This window comes from Lolium rigidum, chromosome 7 (genome assembly GCF_022539505.1).
Source record: "Lolium rigidum isolate FL_2022 chromosome 7, APGP_CSIRO_Lrig_0.1, whole genome shotgun sequence".
NCBI classification, from domain to species: Eukaryota; Viridiplantae; Streptophyta; class Magnoliopsida; order Poales; family Poaceae; genus Lolium; species Lolium rigidum.
Window position 1 is genome coordinate 290,715,873 of NC_061514.1, and position 23,798 is coordinate 290,739,670.

The 23,798-nt window shown below is 41.1% G+C and overlaps 1 protein-coding gene across 1 annotated transcript; it reads left to right on the forward strand.

Moving 5' to 3' along the window:
• Positions 1 to 1,908: 1,908 nt before the first annotated feature.
• On the forward strand, positions 1,909 to 10,740 carry LOC124679183 (ABC transporter G family member 1-like). The gene is made up of 8 exons (XM_047214986.1): positions 1,909 to 2,829; positions 5,347 to 5,461; positions 5,562 to 6,026; positions 9,226 to 9,309; positions 9,400 to 9,504; positions 9,620 to 9,808; positions 9,897 to 9,983; positions 10,061 to 10,740. Exons 2-8 carry the CDS (start codon positions 5,399 to 5,401, stop codon positions 10,682 to 10,684), a joined length of 1,617 nt encoding a protein of 538 aa, XP_047070942.1. The 5' UTR covers positions 1,909 to 2,829; positions 5,347 to 5,398; the 3' UTR covers positions 10,685 to 10,740.
• The last annotated feature ends 13,058 nt before the right edge of the window (positions 10,741 to 23,798 follow it).

Here is a 23,798-nt window from a genome sequence, read left to right on the forward strand (position 1 = left end):
TTGGGACTGCCTGATGGCTCGAGTATATGACGTCGCGTCGACGCCTCATGCTTCAACCTTGATAACCCGACAATCATGCTGCAAGGCTGCTACCTCAGGTCTTAATTATCGCTGCTCAATGTCTTGCATAAGCTGTGCATATTGATTTCTTGCCCCAATGAACACATGAATTACAAAGAGAAAAATAATAGAAAACTGAAAAGTCAGCAATAGTGGTGCTTAGTCGCCTTCTATCAGTAACCCTAACTCACCTCCGTATGTGTGATATGTGTCTACTACCAGTCAACCAATTCCGATCATCAACTCATAGTCTACCCTATTACTATGTGTAAGGATAGGATTTGAGAGGTAATATTAGGTTTTCTAAGTCCACACATGTAATTGAACAAGATGGATCAAATCAGAGAACACAACAAAGAAATACAGATATTTTATCATACCAGGCAAACTGATGAATCCAAGCATAATTTGTGAAAAGTAGAAGAAAAATATAATAAGTAGATAATCCCATCGAGAAAAATAGTAAACAATGATAGAATATTGAAATAAAGCACAACTATTAAAATTTCTGAAGGTGAAGTTCTCCGTCTCCTACTTCTCCCTCTTAACCAACAGAAGCAAATCAGAAAATACCTAATATTTCATGAGACGTACATACGTTAGACAAATCAATATGGAGGTTTCACCAGGTAGTCTGATGAACTCAAGCAAATTATCCGTAAGGAATAGAATACATATATTTAGTAAACAACCCACACATCAAAAGGGTGAACAATCATATACTCCTGAAAAGAGAACACCGTAATTTTATGATGGCACAATTGTAGACCATATGTCACTTCTTTGCTTATATCAATCAACAGTTCAGAATATAGGTACTCCAAAAATTCAGAGACCTCTTGAAAGGTGAGCTGAACTTCTACAGTCCCGCTGGTGCAGTGGTGCTTAGTTGAACTCAATATAAGAACTTACTGTTCCTTTAGCTATAGCCTATACTCATGAAGGATACAGCAAATTTCAGTAGAGGAATAACAGCAGCTCCGTCCGAAGAATGGCATGAGGAGCTTGGCCGTGGCAACACCAATGCATTTGCGCTATGTTTTGGGGTCGGGTGATAGAAGTCACAAGCATGTTGCAGGCAGCAGCGATTCGGGGCACGGTGACAACAGGGCATCTACGGCATTGCTAGCAGGTCAGAATATATAGAGCAAGTCAGGGCCAAGGATCGTTTCAACCGCATGAGATCGAATTAGAAGCGAGGGCTTGTGTGTGCCTCACCTGCGCTGCTTGATAAACGAAGCAAAGGTGGAATTGGGACTGGGAGTCCCTGCCTCGGATAATCCACGGCCAGGAGGCCTGCGTGTTGGCCACACCTGAATGGCACGGCCAATAAATCTTGCCCGGGAGACTGCGATGCTGAGAGGCTATTGGTGCCGACGGTGAGCTCACATATGCGGCCCTCGAGCAGCGCGGCAATACGGGCGCCGTAGTCTGCCCGATCTCAGCAAGGCCCTTCCTCCCGGCCATGCCGCCGTCACGCGGTAGGGCCTCCACGTACGGTCAGATCTCTTGAGGTGGAGGTGGTGGTGATGACAACGGACGGGCCAGGGGGTGGGCCTGGGAGTCGGTGGCGTAACAACTTTGGAGGTTTCGTTGGCGACGGTTGTGGCTGCTTCATCGTCGCAGTCGACGTTGATCGTGCGGCGGAAGTACAGGGCAGGGCGTGTGTGCGACGAAGGCAGGCCTGCGGGCGGACTGTTTGAAGGAGGCGTGAAAACCGGGTGTGGAGACCGGGTACGGGGGTGGGGAGAATGGGGCGTCTCTGTCCGTTTGATGGAGTCACATGGACGGTCAAGATTTGATTTTCCTACGGCACTTCGTGCCTTTATAAGTAGTAGAGATATGAGCCCCGTAGCATGCATGATTGTATTTCTCACTCCTTTTATACAGGGATGTAATCAGATCAGGTCAGACCAGATTTTTCCGTTAAAAATATCCCCTAGAAACCAAGATGGTTAAACAAATGCATCCAGAAAATATTTTAACCTTCAGAATTTGCTAGTTTTAAATGTAATGTTGAACATAATTTCTAAAATATGTGAGTATTATTTGTTTGAAAATAAATAATCAGTGGACAAGTTTGTCGTTTTAGAAAATAAAATATTTAATCCACCTAGAAATAGACATTCCGACCTTTCTAATCATTAAATTGCACAAAACAGTTCAAATGTGCCAATCAAGCCATGATTGCCAACCTAGAAATACAAATATTCCCTTTACTGCTTGGATTTTGATATCTTTCATTTTCTTTGCTAGAAGGCATTCATATCTTTGTTGGTCCTAGTAGCTACTTCATCCAAATCATATCTTTTTAGGATGTACTAGGATCCTCGGTTAGATATATATAAGTGGTATAAGGTTTTATGTACATTTCACGGTTTGAACCATTCCGAAAAATTTCAGCCGGTAAGAACATTTACCAGGAGGGGTCGGTAAAACGGGTTAACGGGCAGTAAGTCGGTAACCACGATAAGGAATTCTCTCTAATTTGTCCGGTAACCAAAACCTTGGTGTTTCTCAGTCTAATGAGAAGTAAACTGAATGCTTTTTTTCAAGTATACAAAAGAACTCCCATGATTATCATTTTTTTACTTAAAAGGATTATCAACTTGGAAATAAAAACTGGTCTAGTGAGAACATTTCCTATTACTATTGCATTTTGCTCTATATTTTCTGCTCTTCCACGTGGGTACTCAATGCTCAGTATCTGTGTCAGCGCCAGCCGTACTTACACTTTCTTTTACGGCCACTTACACTTCATTTATAGGCGTACACTAGTAGATAACAGGCCTTTTGTTCCGGGTGGTAAGGGCCTTTTGTCGCAGGCGCCCAGCCGCGACAACGGAGGCGCGACAAAAGGGTCCACCTTTTGTCGCGGGTCGCTTACGACCCGCGACATAAGGTCCACCACGTGGCAGCTGCGGGGCGCGCACGGCACAGGCCCTTTTGTCGTGGGCGGTATTACCACCCGCGACAAAAGGCCCTCTACGTGGCGCGCGCACAACGCTGCTGCTTTAGGGTTTGAGGGGTGCAGCACCCCTCCCCCCCCCCCCGCCACCGACCGCCTGTTATTTCATTTTTTTCGTTCGAAAATAAAAGTTGCATATATTTGTACGCTACTAGAAGTTGTACACGTTCATTCAATATATATATATATAGATCGATCAAACAAATATTGGAAGCAAAAGTCGATTCCCCTTACACATATTCGTAGATTCCCTACATATATACATGGAGGTCACGATCGACAAGCGGTACTAACGACCGTCTATTTGGAGGTAGAGCATCTATTTGGACTAAACAAGCCTTTGTTGTTTATTACTTCTCTAACCAAAAGTCCCGCCGGTTCCTCCGCGATTCCTAGTGCGTGTTCCTTTGGTTGGAGTCTGTCCCGCATGAAGTCGACCTATATACGAAAATGAGATGAGTATGACTATATCAGTCTTGATAACGAAATATTGATGATAATAAATAAAGTTGTGAATGTTATTGCTTACGTCGAATTTATTTTTGTTCTGCTTCTCAGTGGTTAACATGCGAATGGACTCGCAAACGTAGTATCCACATAGATTCGTCCCTTGTGGCTGCTGGGGGCACGGTACAGGAGTAAATGTTAGCTTCTTTGCAAAGGTAATCTCCTTATGATGATTCTTCAAAGCTTGCCAAGCCCTGCCAGGCAAAAAAATGATTGAATGAGTGGATAATTAATTGATATCTCACGAAAGATAAAGCGCGGCGATGAAGGAAATTACACTTGGAGCAACTTCGCAAGTCCTGGAACCCGTCCACGCCTCTACTCGGTGGGTCTTTTACTTCAACTATTCCCTTATCGGGTTGAATGTCTAGTAGAATCCAGTGGAAGCTGCACATGTTATGCATATACGTCAGGAATTACACTTAACATCGAGTAAGAAAAATTGAATGTGCATAAAAGATCATTAAGACTCTCACTCGTAGTTGTAAGGAAACAATATTGAATCACAGAAATATTGCTCCCTCAAAAACCTTAGTAGGTTTCCCCCGTTTCTTCGCGTTTATGCTTCACCATTTCAACATGTATTTTATCCGGGTCAATAAACCTAACATTGACAATATTATTACTTTTGCATTCACTGATCTTCGATCCGCATAAGAGAACACATAAGATATAATGAGTATATATATGCAATGAAAACGAACATGAACTGAATGAAAATGAACTTATATGTAGTTAACAACTTACAAGCAATAGCAACTCATGAGAGATTTGTCGAGGGCATCTAGATTGAATAACTGCCGGAGTTCATTCATCTCAATATGGATCTCCTCCTTTCGGTAGTAATATTCCCATGGTATACTCGCCACGATGTACATTATGTTCTCCTTGCATGCATCAAGGTACCACTGATGCAAATTCCGCATATGTGTTGGCAGTTTATGCAGCTGCTCTCTGCGGTATCAAAGCATTCAGAGAACATAGATCGGTACTGGTCATCATTATCTTTTTCCTCATCGCCGTCTTCCATCATAACCCCTTCTTCTCCGTGCTTGGTCCAAACATTATAGCTGGACATGAATCCAAACCGAAGCAGGTGGCTCTTAATGTCTCTTGAGCAAGAGTAATCCTTCTCGTTTTTACATTTTAGACATGGACAGCACATAAAACCTTGCTTCGACTTGTTGGCCTCGGCCACAAGCAGGAAAGAATTCACGCCCTCTCTGAAATCGGGAGCACATCGATTACCGTACATCCATGGATGACTCATCTGCATCATAAGTACAATTATATATGTATCAGATGCAATCACCTTGCTAAAATTAGTATTGTACGGACTATGCATATATATATAATCGAGAAAATAGTTGCTAACCTTTTAGGATCAAAAAGAGGAGAAATCTTATCAAATAAAACCAAGTGACATCCCTCTCACAAGCATTCCATCAAACACCTCTTGTGCACATGTAGAAAAAATGAGCTAGCATACACCTCCACCTTCACCACCAAGGAAAAAATGAGGTGGGGGGTGGCTGGCTGCTTCTATATATATAGGAAAAAATGAGGTGGGGGGTGGCTGGCCCTTTTGTCGCGGGCCGTATTACGACCCGCGACAAAAGGGGTGCCGACAGGAGGCCCCAGCCCTCAGACCCCTTTTGTCGCGGGTCGTAATACGGCCCGCGACAAAAGGGCGCGACAAAAGGCCCTGCCCGCTCCACATGGTTTCGGGGCGACGTGGCCAGGCCATTTATCGCGGGTGCAGGCGCGCCCGCGACAAAAGGCTCCCACGGAAGCCCTGTTTCCCACTAGTGGTAGTACTATCTTGGCTGAATATATGCTTAAACAGGACGACTTGGGCCGAGCATGAAAGGGAGAGGAGACATCATGATCAACGGCCGGCGTGAGAAGCTTGCATTTGGCACCTCCGTAAGCTGCCCATACCGTGGATCGTTTGCGTGTTACTGCCTAATAACTTCTCTAACCTCCAGACGCATGCATGATGCACTGATGCATGTAATCACTGTAGGCATACGTGACCCAAGAGAGCGTGCTGATGACGACGCTGACGGTGGCGGAGGCCGTGCGCTACTCGGCGCAGCTCCAGCTGCCGGACTCCATGTCTCCTTCGGAGAAGCGGTCGCGCGCCGACGATGCTATCAAGCAGATGGGGCTCGCCGCGGTAGCCGACAACCGGATCGGCGGCCGCGTCAGCAAAGGCATCAGCGGCGGCCAGCGGAAGCGGGTGAGCATCTGCATCGAGCTGCTGGCTTCGCCCTCGCTCATCTTCCTCGACGAGCCGACAAGCGGGCTCGATAGCGCCGCGTCCTACCACGTCATGAGCCGCATAGCCCGGATTGCCCAAAGGGGTGGGATGACGGTCGTCGCCGCCGTCCACCAGCCGAGCACGGAGGTGTTCGAGCTCTTCCATGGCCTCTGCCTGATGGCCAACGGAAGGACGGTTTATTTCGGTCCATCAGCCAAAGCTATAGAGGATTAGAGGTACGTTTACGCAACTAGCGAGAGTGTTCTTTCTCTGCACTCAGCTGCGCATAGGGATATTATAGGATTGGATCGGATTTTACTGTTATCGTATCCTATATTTGTATTTTCTCGATAAATTTGAAACGGATGAGACAATAGCCGGTTATGGATTTAAATACGGATATATGAGACCGTGGATTCGGAATGGGAATGAAGCGGCGGAAACAAATATGATCTGATATGCATGCGCATAAGTAGGTCGGCAAACCATACAACCAAAAATAATTGATAAACAAGTTTATCAAAACACTCATAAAATAAAATATGTAACACAATAGAATGAATATATATAACGTAACTGCATGAAGAAATTAGGTTTATATGGATGCATTAACGCCAAACACAAGAGCTAAGCTAACACTAAAGCATCCATATTTGATAAGTGACTATGGAAGCGAACTATTCATTAACAGGTAAACTAGGAAACTCACTAATTACTGAACATGTTCTGTTATCTTCAAGGTTTCGGATCAAAATCAGATTATTAAGATAGAAACCATCAAATAATTCTAAATTATTTCGGATATGGATATCCGGGCGCAATTTTTCATACCATATCCTATATCGTATTTTTCATACCATATCCTATATCGTATCCAATGTCAAACTGGATATGGATTCTCTAAAACGGATTTGGAAATGAATTCATCGCCAACATTATATACCCTATTTGTTTGCGCCCCTACCTACACACCCCTATCTATGACATAGGTGCTTGCATCAAGATTCATGTTGATTCATTTCTTTCACTTTGTAGCAAATTGTCTGTTTTGTTTCTCTTAAATAAAAAACATATGAACCTAATACTTTCCAGATCACTGGAACATTAGAACTGAAATGTGTAAAAGATAGTTTCGGTTTTGTTGATACCATATAAATATAGAAAATGATTTTTGATATTAATTTTTTTAACATATTGATATTGAAGGAAAAAATCTAACTTTACCTTTTGCAAATCCACAATCTATTTTACTATATATTGTAGACCTACCAAACATAAAGGTTGTATACTTTATACTTTGGGAGAAACTCAAAGAGCAACTTCAAATAGTGTAGGGTTGTAGATAAGTCCCTGAGTAGGCACAACTTTTCCTACACATAGCTACTCAAACTAACTTATACTACCTCCATCACAAAGCTTAAGACCTAATTTTTTTAAATAAGTCAAACCAAGCAAAGTTTGATCAAACTTTTAGAATAATCTATCAACAAATATAATATTTTGTAGATACCATACGATAATATATTTCATTATCTATTAATAATATTAATTTTGTATTTTGCATATTAATCATTTTTGGTAAAAGCTTAGTTAAACTTGACATAGTTTGACTTTCTAAAAATAATATAAGCCTTAAGCTTTGGGATGGAGGTAGTATGTTTTTAGGACCAAGCTACCTTTTTTTAACAGTACCAGGGTCTAGAAGACCCCACGGGAGATTATATTCGAACATGTGGCGGGTACAAGTTTACAAATAGGCCTTTTACAACACTTGCCCTAATGAACCTACTATTTGAAGATAAGACCTCTTTTTTTTGCAGAAAACACCCTGTTACCTGCATCACTACTTTTGAAGTAATGTGTGCCCCTTTGGTACTTAGGGGATATTTGGTTTGTAGGATTCTATGGACATAGGCTCAGGAAAAAAATGTTGGATTGAGATAGCATGCCATATTTCTCACAAGAACTGAAAAACATGAATGTCTAATATAAAATATATTTTTGCACCACAAGAAAAATACAAGAACTTTCCTGATTAGTTGGTTGACATATTTGTCCCAAAAATAGAGTAATTTTCTATTAGGTTACACTCCATGGAATATTCTTTGGAATGAAATGAAAGGTTAGATTACATTAAAAAAATCATGTGGTTTACAATCCTAGAAAGCAAGCTAGCTCTGTATGTAAAATAGCATAATAAATGTAATCCACCGAAATTTGTATTAATCTCTTTGGACCAAATATGCCCTAGAATATGTTAACAAGATAAATTATGTCCATTGGAATACCATGTCACAATAAAAACACATTTAGTATATTCATAGTGCAAACTAAATGGTATTGGAATTTAAGGGTTTGCATCCTAAGCAATTTTCAAGTCGGCTCCAAAAAATACTTCGCCATTGTAAGGATCAGTTTTCTTAATCCTAGATGATGAAGGGTACTGAGTTTTTTGGCCTTGGCTACTTTGCTGGTGAGAAAAACATAGATGAAAAGAACAAGAGATTTGGAGAGAATAGGGTGCAACAGTCCCTGTCCAAAGTTCGATTCTTCCATGATTTCATCTTGCGAAATTACTCCCCTTTAAGGCCATCATAATAAGAATTGGTTGCCAAATTTAGTAGATGTGCATAGCACAACTTGAGGGCAAATTATTCAAGTCCCTATGATAAAATTTTCACTATATAAATATTGTATTTGCAATAAAATAAAAAAATGTAGTTTTTGTTGTTTTAAAAAAGGGAAAATTTGCTACATGACACTGCTATTTTACGTCATTTGCTTAAACACACCGCTCGATTTTGTCTTTGCTAGGTACCATTATAATTTTGTGGCACATTTTCCAGAACATGCCACCTGTACACTTTTGCATTTTTCTTCAAAACTAGTCATATAAGTCACCCAGCCAAAAGTGCAATATTTTCCGTTTTTGGATAGGTGGTGTGTTCTGACAAATGTGCCACAAAATTTTAATGGTACCCAGCAAAGAAACAATCGGGCCGTGTGTTTTGGCAAACGCCAGAAAATAATGGTGTCCTGGAGCAAATTTTCCCTTAAAAAATTGCAAGGTATATAAGGTCAAAAATTAATTGATCGCACCATACATGCATCATTCGAAGCTATAAAGATGTTTAACTGCTCATTTAAAGCGCCTATATAATAAAATATGGTATTTAACAGAGGTGATGTTTTTTTAAACATTACTCATGTATTTTCTAAGTAACAACATTTGTTGTTGATTGCGAGACATTGAGGCACGCATTCGCCATATTCTAGATTTATTTTCAATCTCTTTTAGTTATAGGTGTGAGTTAGGAAGATGAGTTTGCATGGTAATGTGTGGGTTGTTGGATGTTATGTTCCAATTATATAAAAAAATCTCTACAATGTGTACAAAAACACTCATGCTCATTTGGTTTACTTGTAGTTCTTTGACTCTAATGGATTCCCATGTCCAATGAGGAGGAATCCATCTGACCATTTCTTAAGAATGATAAACACGGACTTTGAGGTATGAAACTGATCTATCAAAGCTTTCCATTTTCTCTTGAAAATTTAATGCACCATGAAGTTTGAAGGCATGTACATCATGTTTCTATAGGAATATGAGGAAGGATCTACTATAAATGTGCCACACGCTGCCAACGTAATCCAAACTTTGATGGCCTCATCCAACTCTCTTAGTATATTAAGTTCTGAAGTGGAAGTAAGTAGGAATATGTTTGTTTGGATGAAAATTCGATGCATCTTATTATCTTCGGAAAATTATATATGTCTCGATTATATGTTTTTTTTTGTTTCGACGGTGTTTGTTTGTACAGGGTGTGTCTATAATTCAGAAAAGACAAGCTACATTCCTTACCAAATCAGTTACGCTAACCAAAAGATCGATGATTAACATGTACAGAGACCTAGGCTACTATTGGTTACGCTTTGTTATCAACATCGGTCTTTTTCTAACCATTGGGACCATTTTCTTCAATGTTGGTTACAGCTATGAATCAATACAAGTAAGTTGTCAATTTCAAATTTGTACGATAAAGAAGTGCAGTTAATGAGTACTAATGACCTATTGCTCTTATTTCTTGATCATTTCAGGCACGAGCATCCATGCTTATGTTTACTTCTACCTTTGTGACAATGATGGCAATTGGAAGTTTTCCATCATTTGTAGAGGATATGAAGGTGGTTAACATTATCCTTCCATCTAAACAAATATTTTTTCTTACGAGTTTGTGTTAAATCGCCATTTTCTAATGTAGATATTTCAGAAAGAATGGCTTACTGGACACTATGGGGCTACCGAATTTGTAATAGCCAACACACTTTCATCAACTCTATTCTTGGGCCTCATATCCATACTACCTGCTGCAATAGCATATTACCTAGTTGGGCTTCAAAGAGGAATTGACCATTTTTCCTTCTTTGCTGCAACTCTGTGGGCATGCAGTATATTAGTCGAGGGTATGATGATGATTGTTGCAGCAATCGTGCCTGATTTTATCCTAGGTGTAGTCACAGGTTCTGGTATACAAGGTTTATTGATGCTAAATGCTGGTTTCTTTAGGCTTCCAAGTGACCTTCCAAAACCAGTATGGAAGTACCCAACTTATTACATCTCATACCACAAATACAAAACTCAAGCATTGTACAAAAATGAATTTTTGGGCTTGGTGTTTGAAAGTATAGGTGGTGCTGGAGGGTTCAACATTAGTGGTCAGCATATACTGAAGAACAACTTACAGGTGGAGATGGGCCACTCTAAGTGGGTTGATCTTGCAATATTACTTGGAATGAGTATCCTCTACAGGTTTCTTTTCTTGATTATTATAAAGGTTTCTGAAATTGCAAAGCCCGTGATAAAACGATTTATAGTAAAAGTGTAAATTATTTTGTTTCTTTAAGTTAAAATTATACTTTTGTAATCCCATCATAATGTAATTACCTTGCCATACGTGTAATTATTAACATACTTGTATTTTTATATGTTTATGAACTCTCAAGTAAACTGCCATTCTATACGACCAAATAAGTTGTTCATCGGAAAATATTGAACTCACATGTTGTGAAACTCATGTTTTTTATGAAATATATTCTCATCAGTTAGTTGTGTTCTACTATTATGGATCAAACTTTTCATGATAATAAACTCCACCAAGAAAAAATAGATTATATAGGGTCCAAATCTTAGTGTCGCTTAGTAATATGCCAAAACAACAAACCCCAGGTGTTGACAGTTCATTGTCTTATAAAAGTAAAATATATTTGCGGTGTGAGGTGACTTTCCTGTCGCTACGACGCGTCTATAGTGACTTCGTCAATCTCTATAGTGACTTTGTGGTTTCTTATACTCTATCTCTAAAAGGTGCTCATATGGGTAGGGAGTGCATGCATTTACTATGTTTTCTTTTTTAAAGTGAAAAGTGTCAGGTAGTTAACCATACTCTTGATCACTGTTCAAAAAGCCGATTTAACGATTAATCGCATGATTAATTCCTATTCGGTGGTCACCGATTAGCCGATAAACTCATTTATCGCCCAATTAACTCATTTATCGCCCGATTAATCACCCGATTAATCGTCCGATTTGCCTATTAATCGCTAATCGTCAGCCGACCGAGTTGACCCTGATAAGCGATTTCCTCAACATTGCTCTTGATGCTATTCCCGAGGAAGCTTGCACAAAGTATCATAAATCTCCGCCTAGTCCCCTACGAGTATCTCCATTTGGGACCCTAAAACTTCACCATAGGAGAACCGGACTCGCGTCGCCCGCAACGAGCGACTCGAGGGAAGCAAAGCTCGCGCCGCCGCCGGTCCCCCGGTCTCCTCCGTCCATCCTCCGCTGCTGCTGGCCTCGCCACGGTGGCGACGGCCCCCGCTGCCAAAGGTGGCTGGGGGGACCCCGCGGTGGACGCGAGGGCTGCCCAGCGTCCCGGCTTCGTCTTCACCGGCGCGTGCAGCGGCTTGACGGCGGGGGGTGCGGCGGGCGGTAGGGTGCGGTGGTAGGCGGCACTGGTGTGGCTGGTGCTTGCGGCGGCGCCCCCGTCAGCGGCTGGCGGCGGGTCTGGCCAGGGCCTGATCTGGGCTCAGATGGGCTTGGCGGGCCGCGGCAGTGGTGCCTCCGGGCGGCTGGGCATGGTGGCGCTGCACCACTGCATACCCGCGCGCGGTTTGCTGGCATCTCGTGGTCGTCGGGGCAGTGGCCCCGAGCATGGTGGCGGCGGTCTTCTTCCTCACTGGAGGTGGTTTGGAGTTGGCCGGCCGGTGTGTGGCCGGTTGTGGTGGATCTCGGGATCCTGCACCGTGCCCTCGTGTTGAGGTGGAGGAAGTTGGCGGCGGTGGTCTTCAGCCCCGAGCGCCGTGGCAGTTGCCCGGGCTCGCTCTGGTCGCTAGGCGACTATCTCGCGGGCGGCGGTGATGATTCGAACGACGACTCTTTTGTTGCGGCATCGAGGAGCCTAGGTGTGGTGATGTAACGGTTGCTGGGCTCGTCTGCCTACTTTCGACGGCTTCGGCGACGGCGTCGCGATCTCTTCGCGTCGGTCGCTGGCTTAGCTTCGAGGGTGCCCGTCGATCCCGGGCTTGACGTGGCGCCCGGATGCTGGGGCGGCGGCCCCGGTTTGGTGGTTCTTCATCGTGCCGAGCTAGGAGGTGGCTCTAGCGTGAGGCGGTTCTTGGCCCCGACGGCTAGTTCTATTTGTGGCCGCAGAAGTCAGGCGTGTGGGGCTGGCGTTGCTGTGTGCGGGTTGGGGATGGTGGTTCGGCCGGTCCTCAAATGGCAGGTGCGAGATTTGCGACTCCCTGCCGGGCGAAAGCCTTGCCCTGGCTACTGCCAGGTCCGATGACGGCGACGCCCTTGGGTGCCGTGTCCTTCTTGGAGGCGTCATTATGGCAGTGTTTCTTGCTCCTCCACTCGGGTTTCTCCGGGGGAAACTCTTGATCCAGCTTGGGATCGGGCGAGGGTGACGCTGTTGCGTCACTTTCCTGTTGGGGCCTCGCTTTGGATGTACCGCCGGTCGGAGGGACAAGTGGAGCGCTTTGGTGGTTGGTGTCGGCGAGCATCTCGTCTTCGGCTGGGCGGTGCGCAGCTCTGGGGCTGGCGTGGATGCCGAAGCGGTGGCTCCGGGGTACCGCCTCCGCCGTGTTGCATCGAGGTGTCATGGTGTCGGCTTTGGTTTCTTGGGTGACTTGGTCGTCGACCCGCGTGGGGGCGTGGCCTCGGGGCCGGCGTGGATGTCAGAGCGGTGGCTTCGAGTTTTTGCCTCCGCCCTCGCGTTGAGGTGTTGGGTGTCGACCTTGGTCGTTCGGGCGGCTTGGTCGTCGACTCGTTTTGTGGGCACGACCTCGGGGTCGGTGTGTTGTGTTGGATGTTGTATCAGGTTTTCGGACGGTTTTCCTTATAAACTGTTCAACTTCTTTTTCAACTTAATCAATGAAAAATCCATTGGCTAGGTTCAAAAAAAAATCTCCGCCTAGCACAAAAATAGATCCATTTCCCTGGCAATGCACTTCCGATATTTTCTTATGGAATACAGTTGGGCAATCTCCAACAATGATTTTTTTGAAATGATAAGAACCTAAATCTGCATCCCTAAGAACTTGAACCTGGGTGGCTCCCTAACAAAAGCTCACTTCTTAAATGCACTTTTGATCACATGTGTATATGCACTTTTGATCCCATGTGCATATGCTCCTGCCACCGAAAATAATATTTTAAGATGTCAAAAATATCCAAAAATAATTCACGCGTACATTTGACATTCTATGTGTGCATGCCAAATTTTGCAAAATAAAAATCAACTTTTTCCCATGTCCTGTATAAAAAAGATAAAGAAATATCTTTGGAAGAGCAGTTTTTTAGCTTCAAATTTTGTCCTTTTTACATATAGTACAAAACAATTCGGTTTTTCGCGAAACGACTTCGCGAGCATATAGAACATCGAGATATATGTGCTATATTTTATAAAAAAAAATAACATGTTAAAATACTTTTAAAATGCATTTCAAAATTCAGAAGCATATACTCTTCAGTGTAGAAACACCTTGTCCCCATTTCCCTTTGCCCCTGTCGAGCAATGCGAGGCATTAGGAGCAGTCTACGTTTTAATTGTTGGAAACGTAAATTGTAACTAGTACAAATGCCCGTGCGTTGCCACGGGTCTTTAAATTTTATTTGTCAATGTACTTATATAATTTGTCAATGTGCATATGCACCTTCTCTATGTCTACTTCGGCAATCTTTATAGCTAGGTCATTCTCGAAAATTACTTCATCTACTATAATAACTTCCTTCCACATAAACTCGAGGCTCCAAGACAATGCGAAACCTAATAAAATGGTGACAACTCATTTAATAACTAATGGTATGAAGTGCAAACATCACATCCAGGGATCAGAAATGAATCCTGTTATATTATTGGTCTGGTTGGTAGCCAAATCAATTTTGTTAGATTAGCATACTATTTCTTTCAACATTACGGTGACTGGATTAGCATCTGGGTTTAACAACAAAGCTGCATAACAATTTCACTCCTTGTCACCTTGCATATGTACATGTTCTTCTGCCCTTGTCACCTTGCATATGTACATATTCTTTTGTCCTTGCACCTTGCATATGCACCTGCTGGATAAAAAATAATTTCTGATATCAAGAACTAAATCCACAAATAGAGCCGTTGAACCGACAACTGCAGAAGTGATTAAAGTAGATTACAGAAAAACAGAGGGGAGACTATCACTGCCCATCTGTGTGGCATGCTCATCTCCACTCTTTCTCATCACTATCTTATAATAAAAAATATGATACTGATACAAAGCAAATAAATACATGACCATCCAAATATACTACACCAACATATAACTCATAATTCGTAAGTAGCTTGTAATATAATATCTTTGCGATTGTTTCTAAATGCCCCCAATTTCACAAAGTAAGCTCCCCATTGTGTGAAGTGCTTACAAAATCTTCGGGCCTAATCAGGTTAGCTAGGTACTGATGGTGTTATGCATGAGAGGTCATGGTGATATAGGTTTGCATATGGAGATATTAAATTAGGAGGTCAGACCCTGGTGCTAAAATATTTTGTCTAAGTGCAGTATCTTAAGCTACTAAAGCATGTACTATATGAGACTGTTGTAGTAACCAATTACTGTACAATATGTACTTAGGTGTACTTCGAATATAATAATTGTCATAGATAATTTATTTATAAAATAAAAGGAGCAACCAACTATAATGAAGAGAGAACTGAGAAACGCCCTAGTTTCAATACTTGTATCTGCAACACTTTGTTTTTTCACCAATTGTCGCCATACGAGTGAATATTCATATCTCACAGCTATTTGACTGGCCATGCCCAGGTTTCTAATAGAAGAAGGAATCCTAACCCATGTAAGCACTATCCTGTTTGTAGTCAAAGAAATAGTTCATATACTTTTGAAACTTCTGTAGGAGCTGGATTACTTACCTTGGCCAATATCTTAGTGTAGGAGCTGGAGATGTCAGTTATGGCATCCTAAATAAATCATATTTAACGAAAAAAGTTTCCCTATAACTTAATCACACAACCTAGAAAAGAACCAAATGTCAAACATGCATTTTGACAAAAACGATATGGACAAATGTACAGAAACATCACTGAGACAACCTGCTATGCTTTGAATAACCGAACTATAAGATAGTGCACCGAAAAATGATCAGTTGGGTCGTATTGGAGCAGCACACACAAAAAACTTCGCAGAGTTATTTACCGAAAGGAAAACCAACCATAGAGTTTATGCACACTGAGTTTATTCACTTCTTGATGCAAGCTTTGCAGCTGACACAAACAACACATAAGAGAGCTATACAAATGCACTGACATTTGAATGAGGAAAATAAATGACAGAACAATGGATATATTGCTTCGTTTCTCACCTTTTATCAAGCCTGTCATGTCATCTAAATTGTTGATGTCTTGGTCCATCTAGAGCTACAGCAAGAGAAATACATATACAATTTTCAGTGGGCATAATTATCAATCAAAATTAATGTTTTAAATAAGGGCAACTGTGTCAGAAGTGTCAAAATTAGTTTTATATAGTTATAAGTGCATATGGGTCAACCAAACAAAATATATGCAGCACAGAGAAGGTGTCATTTAGTAGATCAGTATAAGAAGTTAGGATGCACAATACTAATCGGCACCGCAGAGAAAATGATATTGGCAGGTAAGCATAATAAGTGGGAAGGTTTGTAATAATGGAAAAACGCCAATTCTGCATGAACACACGCATTTTCTGAACTTTTAAATCTTTAAGATCTTCTTGTGTTGATATAAAATATCCATAAGCAGCTTGACGTTGGTGTTAGAAAAAGGATAAATAAGTGTAGACAAATGATACGTCCAATTTGCATCACTATTTTATATCATAATTTGCTGTTATTCATTGATATATTTCATATTGGGACACAATACTTATGTTATTCCATCTATTTTGCATGTTTCATGATTATTTGGAGATCGAGCACCGGAGCCAGGATTCTGCTGGAAAAAGCACCGTCAGGATGCAATATTTCGGAAGATCAACTGTGGAAGGAAGTTTTACCAAAAATCCTATTTTTCCAGATGACGAAGGAAGCCAGAAGGGGGAGCCAGTTGGACCCAAGGTGGGCCCACACCATGGGCGGCGCGGCCCATGGCCTGGCCGCGCCAGCATGTGGTGTGGGGCCCCCTCAGCCTCTTTCGCCTCCTTTTCTTCGCGAAACCCTTCGTCCCGAAGACCTAAGCCACAGAGGAATCCTCACGAAGGGTTACAGCCGCCTCTGCGGGGCGGAGAACACCAGAGAAAAGAGCTCTCCGGCGGGCAGGAATCCGCCGGGAAATTCCCTCCCGGAGGGGAAATCGACGCCATCGTCACCGCCATCGAGCTGGACATCATCTCCATCACCATCATCATCATCTCCACCATCATCACCGCCATCTCCACCGCTGGACATCGTCACCGCTGTAGCAATTTGGGTTTGATCTTGATTGTTTGATAGGGAAACTCTCCCGATGCTGATTTCTACTTGTTATTGATGCTATTGAGTGAAACCATTGAACCAAGGTTTATGTTCAGATTGTTATTCATCATCATATCACCTCTGATCATGTTCCATATGATGTCTCGTGAGTAGTTCGTTTAGTTCTTGAGGACATGGGTGAAGTCTAAATGTTAATAGTGAATTATGGTTGAGTAATATTCAATGTTATGATATTTAAGTTGTGGTGTTATTCTTCTAGTGGTGTCGTGTGAACGTCGACTACACGACACTTCACTATTTATGGGCCTAGGGGAATGCATCTTGTACTCGTTTGCCAATTGCGGGGTTGCCGGAGTGACGAAACCTAAACCCCGTCGGTATATCGATGCGAGGAGGGATCGCGAGGATCTCGAGTTTAAGGCTGTGGTTAGATTTATCTTAATTACTTTCTTGTAGTTGCGGATGCTTGCAAGGGGTATAATCACAAGTATGTATTAGTCCTAGGAAGGGCGGTACATTAGCATAGGTTCACCCACACAACACTTATCAAAACAATGAAGATTAATCAAGCTGTATGTAGCGAAAGCACTAGACTAAAATCCCGTGTGTCCTCGAGAACGTTTGGTCATTATAAGTAAACAAACCGGCTTGTCCTTTGTGCTAAAAAGGATTGGGCCACTCGCTGCAATTATTTCTCTCGCATTTTACTTACTTGTACTTTATTCATCTGTTACATCAAAACCCCCTGAATACTTGTCTGTGAGCATTTACAGTGAATCCTTCATCAAAACTGCCTATCAACACCTTCTGCTCCTCGTTGGGATCGACATTCTTACTTATCGAAGATACTACGATACACCCCCTATACTTGTGGGTCATCAAGACTATTTTACCGGCGCCGTTGCCGGGAGTGAAGCGCTATTGGTAAGTGGAATTGGTAAGGAAAACCTTTACTTGTTTGTGCTGATTTTATTTCTGCTTCGTTGCTATAAGTCATTATGGAGAGATCTTCTCTTCAATTTCTATTTGGGAAATCTACTACTACTGCAACGGTAGTGGATGAGGCGCCAGGTGAGGAAGTAATACCATATAAAATACCTACGAAAATTATTGAACATGTTATGGATAACCGCTATGAAGGGGATGGAACTGTCCATCCTGGTGATCATTTGCTGTTTTTGCATGAATTATGCGGGTTATTTCAAATGTGCAGGTATTGCTATGAATGAAGTTAGGAAGAAACTATTCTCTATATCGCTGTCTGGTAAAGCGGCGCATTGGTATAAATTGTTGAAGAATGGTGATTCTCTTGATTGGGAGGACATTGTGCCTTTATTTTATTCCAAATTTTATCCTCCAAGTGAAATTCACAAAGATCGAAACCGCATATATAATTTCTGGCCTCATGATGGAGAGAGTATTGCCCAAGCTTGGGGGAGATTGAAGTCTTTAATGCTCAAATTCCCCATTCATGAGCTTCCGGTAATGTTATTATTGATAATTTCTATGCAAGACTTTCTTTTCAAGACAAGACCTTGCTGGATACTTCTTGTTCTGGATCCTTTACACGCAATAAGGAAGAGTTTAAAAGGGACCTTCTTGATCGGATCCAAGAAAATACTGAAGGTTGGGAGAACGACAAGGATAGAGAATCAGGTATAATTTATGATTATAAATGCATTGAAGCTTTTATGGATACTGATACATTTCGTAATATGAGTGCTACATATGGTCTTGATTCTCAAGTTGCTGCAAATCTTTATAAAGCTTTTGCCTCTCATTATGAATTGCCTAAGAAGAATTTTGATAAGTATCATGAACCATATAAAGATAAAATTGATTCATCTATTAATAAGTGTGTTGTAGTTGAAACTGCTGATCGTGTTATTCCTGAAGCTTATATTGAAAAAACTCCTTTCCTGCTAAAATGAGGGAGTACTCTGTTATAAATAGTGCGGTTCATAAAAGTGAAAAGAAACCTATAGAACCTGAAGAACAAATAAAAGTTGAACCTGCTGTTGCAATAGTTAAAGATCTTGTGACTGAAAATGTAGAGGATGGTCATATTATTTTCTGTGAAGATGCTTCTAATATTGTTTCACATCCTAATAAACCCAAACAAGCTAGTGTTCCTATGCTATCTCGTTAGAATTGGTGATCATTGCTATTATGGTTTATGTGATATTGGTGCAAGTGTTAGTGCTATACCTTATGAGCTTTACACGGAGATTATGCACGAAATTGATTCTTGTGAACTTGAAGATATTGATGTGGTTATTCAGCTGGCTAATAGAGAAACTATTTCTCCAATTGGTATTGTTCGAGATGTGGAAGTTCTATGTGGTAAGATTAAATATCCTGCCGACTTTTTGGTACTTGGTTCTCGTTGCTAGTGATTATTGTCCTATCATTTTTGGTAGACCTTTTCTAAATACTTGTGGAGCTATTATAGATTGCAAGAAAGAGAAAATTTTGACTAAATTTGTTGGTGAATCTTATGAGTTTAACTTCTCTAAATTTACCAAAACTCCTTATAAAGCTGATTTGCCTAGTAATGATTTTAAAATGGAGCGAGTGTGCATCTATTGTTCTTGTTCCTAATAATCCTTTGCAGCAACATTTGGAGAATAGCGAGAGTGAAGTTTTTAGGAAAGAAAGGGATGAGCTTGAGGAGATTTTTCTTCGCCAACCTATTCTCAAGCATGATTTACCGGTGGAAGACTTGGGTACAACACCGCCACCAAAGGAAGATCCTGTTTTTGATTTAAAGCCTTTGCTTGATAATCTTAAATATGCTCATATTGATGATAAGAAAATATATCCTGTTATTATTAGTTCTAAGCTTACAGAGTTTGAAGAAGAAAGATTATTGCAAATATTGAAGAAACACCGAGGTGCTATTGGCTATACTCTTGATGACTTGAAGGGGATTTCTCCCTCTATTTGCCAACATGCCATTAATATGGAAGATGATGCGAAGCTCGTTGTTGAACCTCGGCGTCGTCTAATTCCCAAGATGCAGGATGTGGTAAGAAATGAGGTATTACGACTTCTTGAAGCTCGGTATTATATATCCTATTGCTGATAGTAGATGGGTTAGTCATGTGCATTGCGTTCCTAAGAAAGGAGGAATGACTCATTGTGCCTAATGATAATGATGAGCTCATACCTCAAAGAGTAGTTGTAGGGTATAGAATGTGCATTGATTATCGAAAAGTTAATAAAGTTACTAAGAAAGATCATTACCCTTTACCATTTATTGATCAAATGTTAGAAAGGTTATCTAAAAATACTCATTTTGCTTTCTTGATGGTTATTCCGGGTTTTCACAAATTGCTGTTAAAGCTAAAGATCAAGATAAAACCACTTTTACTTGTCCCTATGGAACTTATGCTTATAGGCGTATGCCTTTTGGTTTATGTAATGCTCCTGCTACTTTTCAAAGATGCATGTCTGCTATTTTTCATGGCTTTTGTGAGAGTATTGTGGAAGTATTCATGGATGATTTTTCTGTCTATGGGAATTCTTTTGATAGTTGCTTGCGAAACCTTGATAAAGTTTTGCAGAGATGTGAAGAAACTAACCTTGTTCTTAATTGGGAGAAATGCCACTTTATGGTTAATGAAGGAATTGTATTGGAACATAAAATTTCTAAGAGAGGTATTGAAGTTGATAGAGCTAAAGTTGAAGCCATTGAGAAGATGCCCTATCCAAGGGATGTTAAATGTATTCGTAGTGTTCTTGGTCATGCTGGGTTTTATAGGAGATTTATTAAAGATTTCTCCAAGATTTCAAAGCCTCTTACTAATCTTCTTCAAAAGATGTACCTTTTGTTTTTGATGATGATTGTAAGGAAGCTTTTGAAACTCTAAAGAAAGCCTTAACAATCGCTCCTATAGTTGAACCTCCTGATTGGAATTTACCATTTGAAATTATGTGTGATGCTAGTGATTTTGCTTGTAGGCACTGTTCTTGGACAATGAGTAGATAAACAATTAAATGTTATTCATTATGCTAGTAAAACTCTTGATGCTGCTCAAAGAAATTATGCTACTACTCGAAAAGAATTGTTAGTTGTAGTCTTTGCTTGTGATAAATTTAGATCTTATATTGTTGATTCAAAAGTTACGATTCATACTCGATCATGCTGCAATTAGATACCTTATGACAAAGAAAGATGCTAAGCCGAGGCTTATTAGATGGGTACTTCTTTTGCAAGAATTTGATTTACATATTGTAGATAGGAAAGGTGCTTGATAATCCTGTTGCTTGATAATTTGTCTAGATTGGAAAATATTGCTTATGATCCTGTTCTCGTTAATGATAGTTTTCCAAATGAACAATTGGCTGTAATAAAGGTGAGCTCGCGAGAGCAGTCCTTGGTATGCTTGATTATGCTAACTTTATTGTCTCCAAGTACTTGCCTCCAACCTTTTCAGCTCAGCGAAGGAGGAAATTCTTTCATGACTTGAGGCATTATTTCAGGATGACCCACACTTATATAAAGAAGGAGTGGATGGTATTCTGCGAAGGTGTGTTCCCGAATATGAACAACAAGAGATATTGAGTAAATGTCATGGTAGCGCTTATGGAGGACATCACGCCGGAGATAGAACCGCACAAAGGTTCTACAATCAGGTTTTTATTGGCCAACTCTCTTCAAAGATGCAAGGAAGTTTATTTTATCTTGTGATGAATGTCAAAGGGTTGGTAATATCTCCAGACGCAATGAAATGCCTATGAATTATACTCTTGTTATTGAACCGTTCGATTGTTGGGGATTTGACTTCATGGGACCTTTTCCCTCTTCAAAAGGTAACACTCATATACTTGTTGCTGTTGATTATGTTACTAAATGGGTGGAAGCCATACCTACAAAAAGTGCTGACGGTGAGATCTCTTTAAAAATGCTTTTAGATATTATTTTTCCTAGATTTGGAGTACCTAGATATATTATGACTGATGGAGGTTCTCATTTTATTCATGGAGGTTTTAGGAAAACTCTTGCTAGGTATGGTATTAATCATAGAATTGCTTCCACTTATCACCCTCAAAGTAGTGGTCAGGTAGAATTATCAAATAGAGAAATTAAATCTATCTTGCGGAAAGCCGTTAATAAATCTAGAAAGAATTGGGCTAGTAAATTGAAAGAAGCACTATGGGCTTATAGAACTGCTTATAAAAACCCCATGGGAATGTCACCTTATAAAATGGTTTACTGGAAAAGCTTGTCATTTACCTTTAGAACTAGAACACAAAGCTTATCGAGTACGTTAGAGAATTAAATAAAGATCCTAAACTTGCCGGTAATAAGAGGTTGCTACAATTAAGTTCTCTAGATGAATGGAGAAGTGAAGCTTATGAAAATGCTAAACTCTTTAAAGAAAAAGTTAAGAAATGGCATGATAGAAGGATCATCAAAAGAGAGTTTAATATTGGGGATAAAGTCCTATTGTATCGGTCTCGTCTCAGATTCTTTGCATGGAAATTACTCTCGAAATGGGAAGGACCATATGTTGTTGAGGAGGTGTATCGTTCAGGAGCAATTAAAATTAGCTCTCTCCAAGGCAATGCTACGCAAGTGGTGAATGGACAAAGACTCAAGCATTATATCTCGAGGTGATTCTTATAATGTTGATGTTGATATTATTCAAGTGGAAACACCGGAGGCTTTCATTAAAGGACAAATTGACAGATCCGCTGTAACTCGACTTTGAATAGGTAACGATGATCGGTAATGAGAAGTTCGCAATTTACTTTCCGAACAATATTTTTGCTGTTTTTGGAAAATATGAAAAATTACGAGATCGAAACGGAGTGGAAAAGACGCACGAGGGCGTGCCACCACAGCCGGCGCGGCCCCGACTGGCCGCGCCGCCTCTATGGTGGCACCGCCTCGTCGCCCCTTTCCGACTCTGGTTCGACTCGGTACTTTCCGTTTGTTCTGAAATTTTTTATTATATAATCCCTGGACCCCTGGAGGTCCAGTATATCGTTTTCTCGACGTGTTTTGTTTCGAGCTGTTTCTGCCAGGATCTATTTTCAATCTAGGAGCACCATGGCCTCCGACAACAAGGGCAAAGGGCCTTCGAAGGAAGAAGTGAAAAGGGTGTCGTCAAAGCAAGAGCAACAAGCTGTGGGGAGTAAGCAAGTCTTGGTGGGATCTGTTGATACTCGACGTTCTTTCTCTCATAACTTGCGGGGACCCTTACCCCCTGCTCTTGGCCTCGACTCTTTCCCTGTGCTAGAAGAAGCTCTACGGACTACCGATGAGTTTTGTGGTCAATACCGGGCTCTAAGAAGAGAAATGGAGATACTCAGGGAGGAGAATTACCGACTCCGTAGAATGTTGGGATATTACTTGATGCCCGTCACAGGTTCGCCATCGCCGACTTCAGATAACAATGGATCTCTTCGAGACTTAGTGCAGATTTGCCAAGCTGAGAAGCTGAAGCTGAAGGAGATCTGTAAGAAGCGCATGAGGGATTCATCACCACCATCACCAAAGGAGTAATCCATCATCGGTATTGGCATCCCCTTGGTTTGTTCCAAGCTTGGGGGAGTGCCGCGGTATCACATCATTACTACCTTTTACTTTTTACTATCAAGTAGTGTCATATCATGAGTAGGGAAGTTATCGTATAAGATGGGTTGCAATGTGGAAGTATCTCTCCTTTAGTTTGTCTATGTATCCCTTGGTGTGAGTTATCGTTATGGAATATTAATGAGAAGTCTTATCATTTACATATTGCACACCTTATTTTAGTTTGCAATTTCTACTATATGATTGATATTGATTTTAGTATTGGTACCACTTTGGGAGCATTAAGTAAATCTATTTGGTTTTGGCAAACTTAGCAATGGTCAATAGCAACAACACTTTGAGTTTAAGAAGAATAGAGGAAACAAATGTAGAAGATGTTATTATCTTTCTTATCGGTTCTTAGCTTAGTATTCTGAAGTTAAAACTGTTTGTGCTTACAAGTAAGATG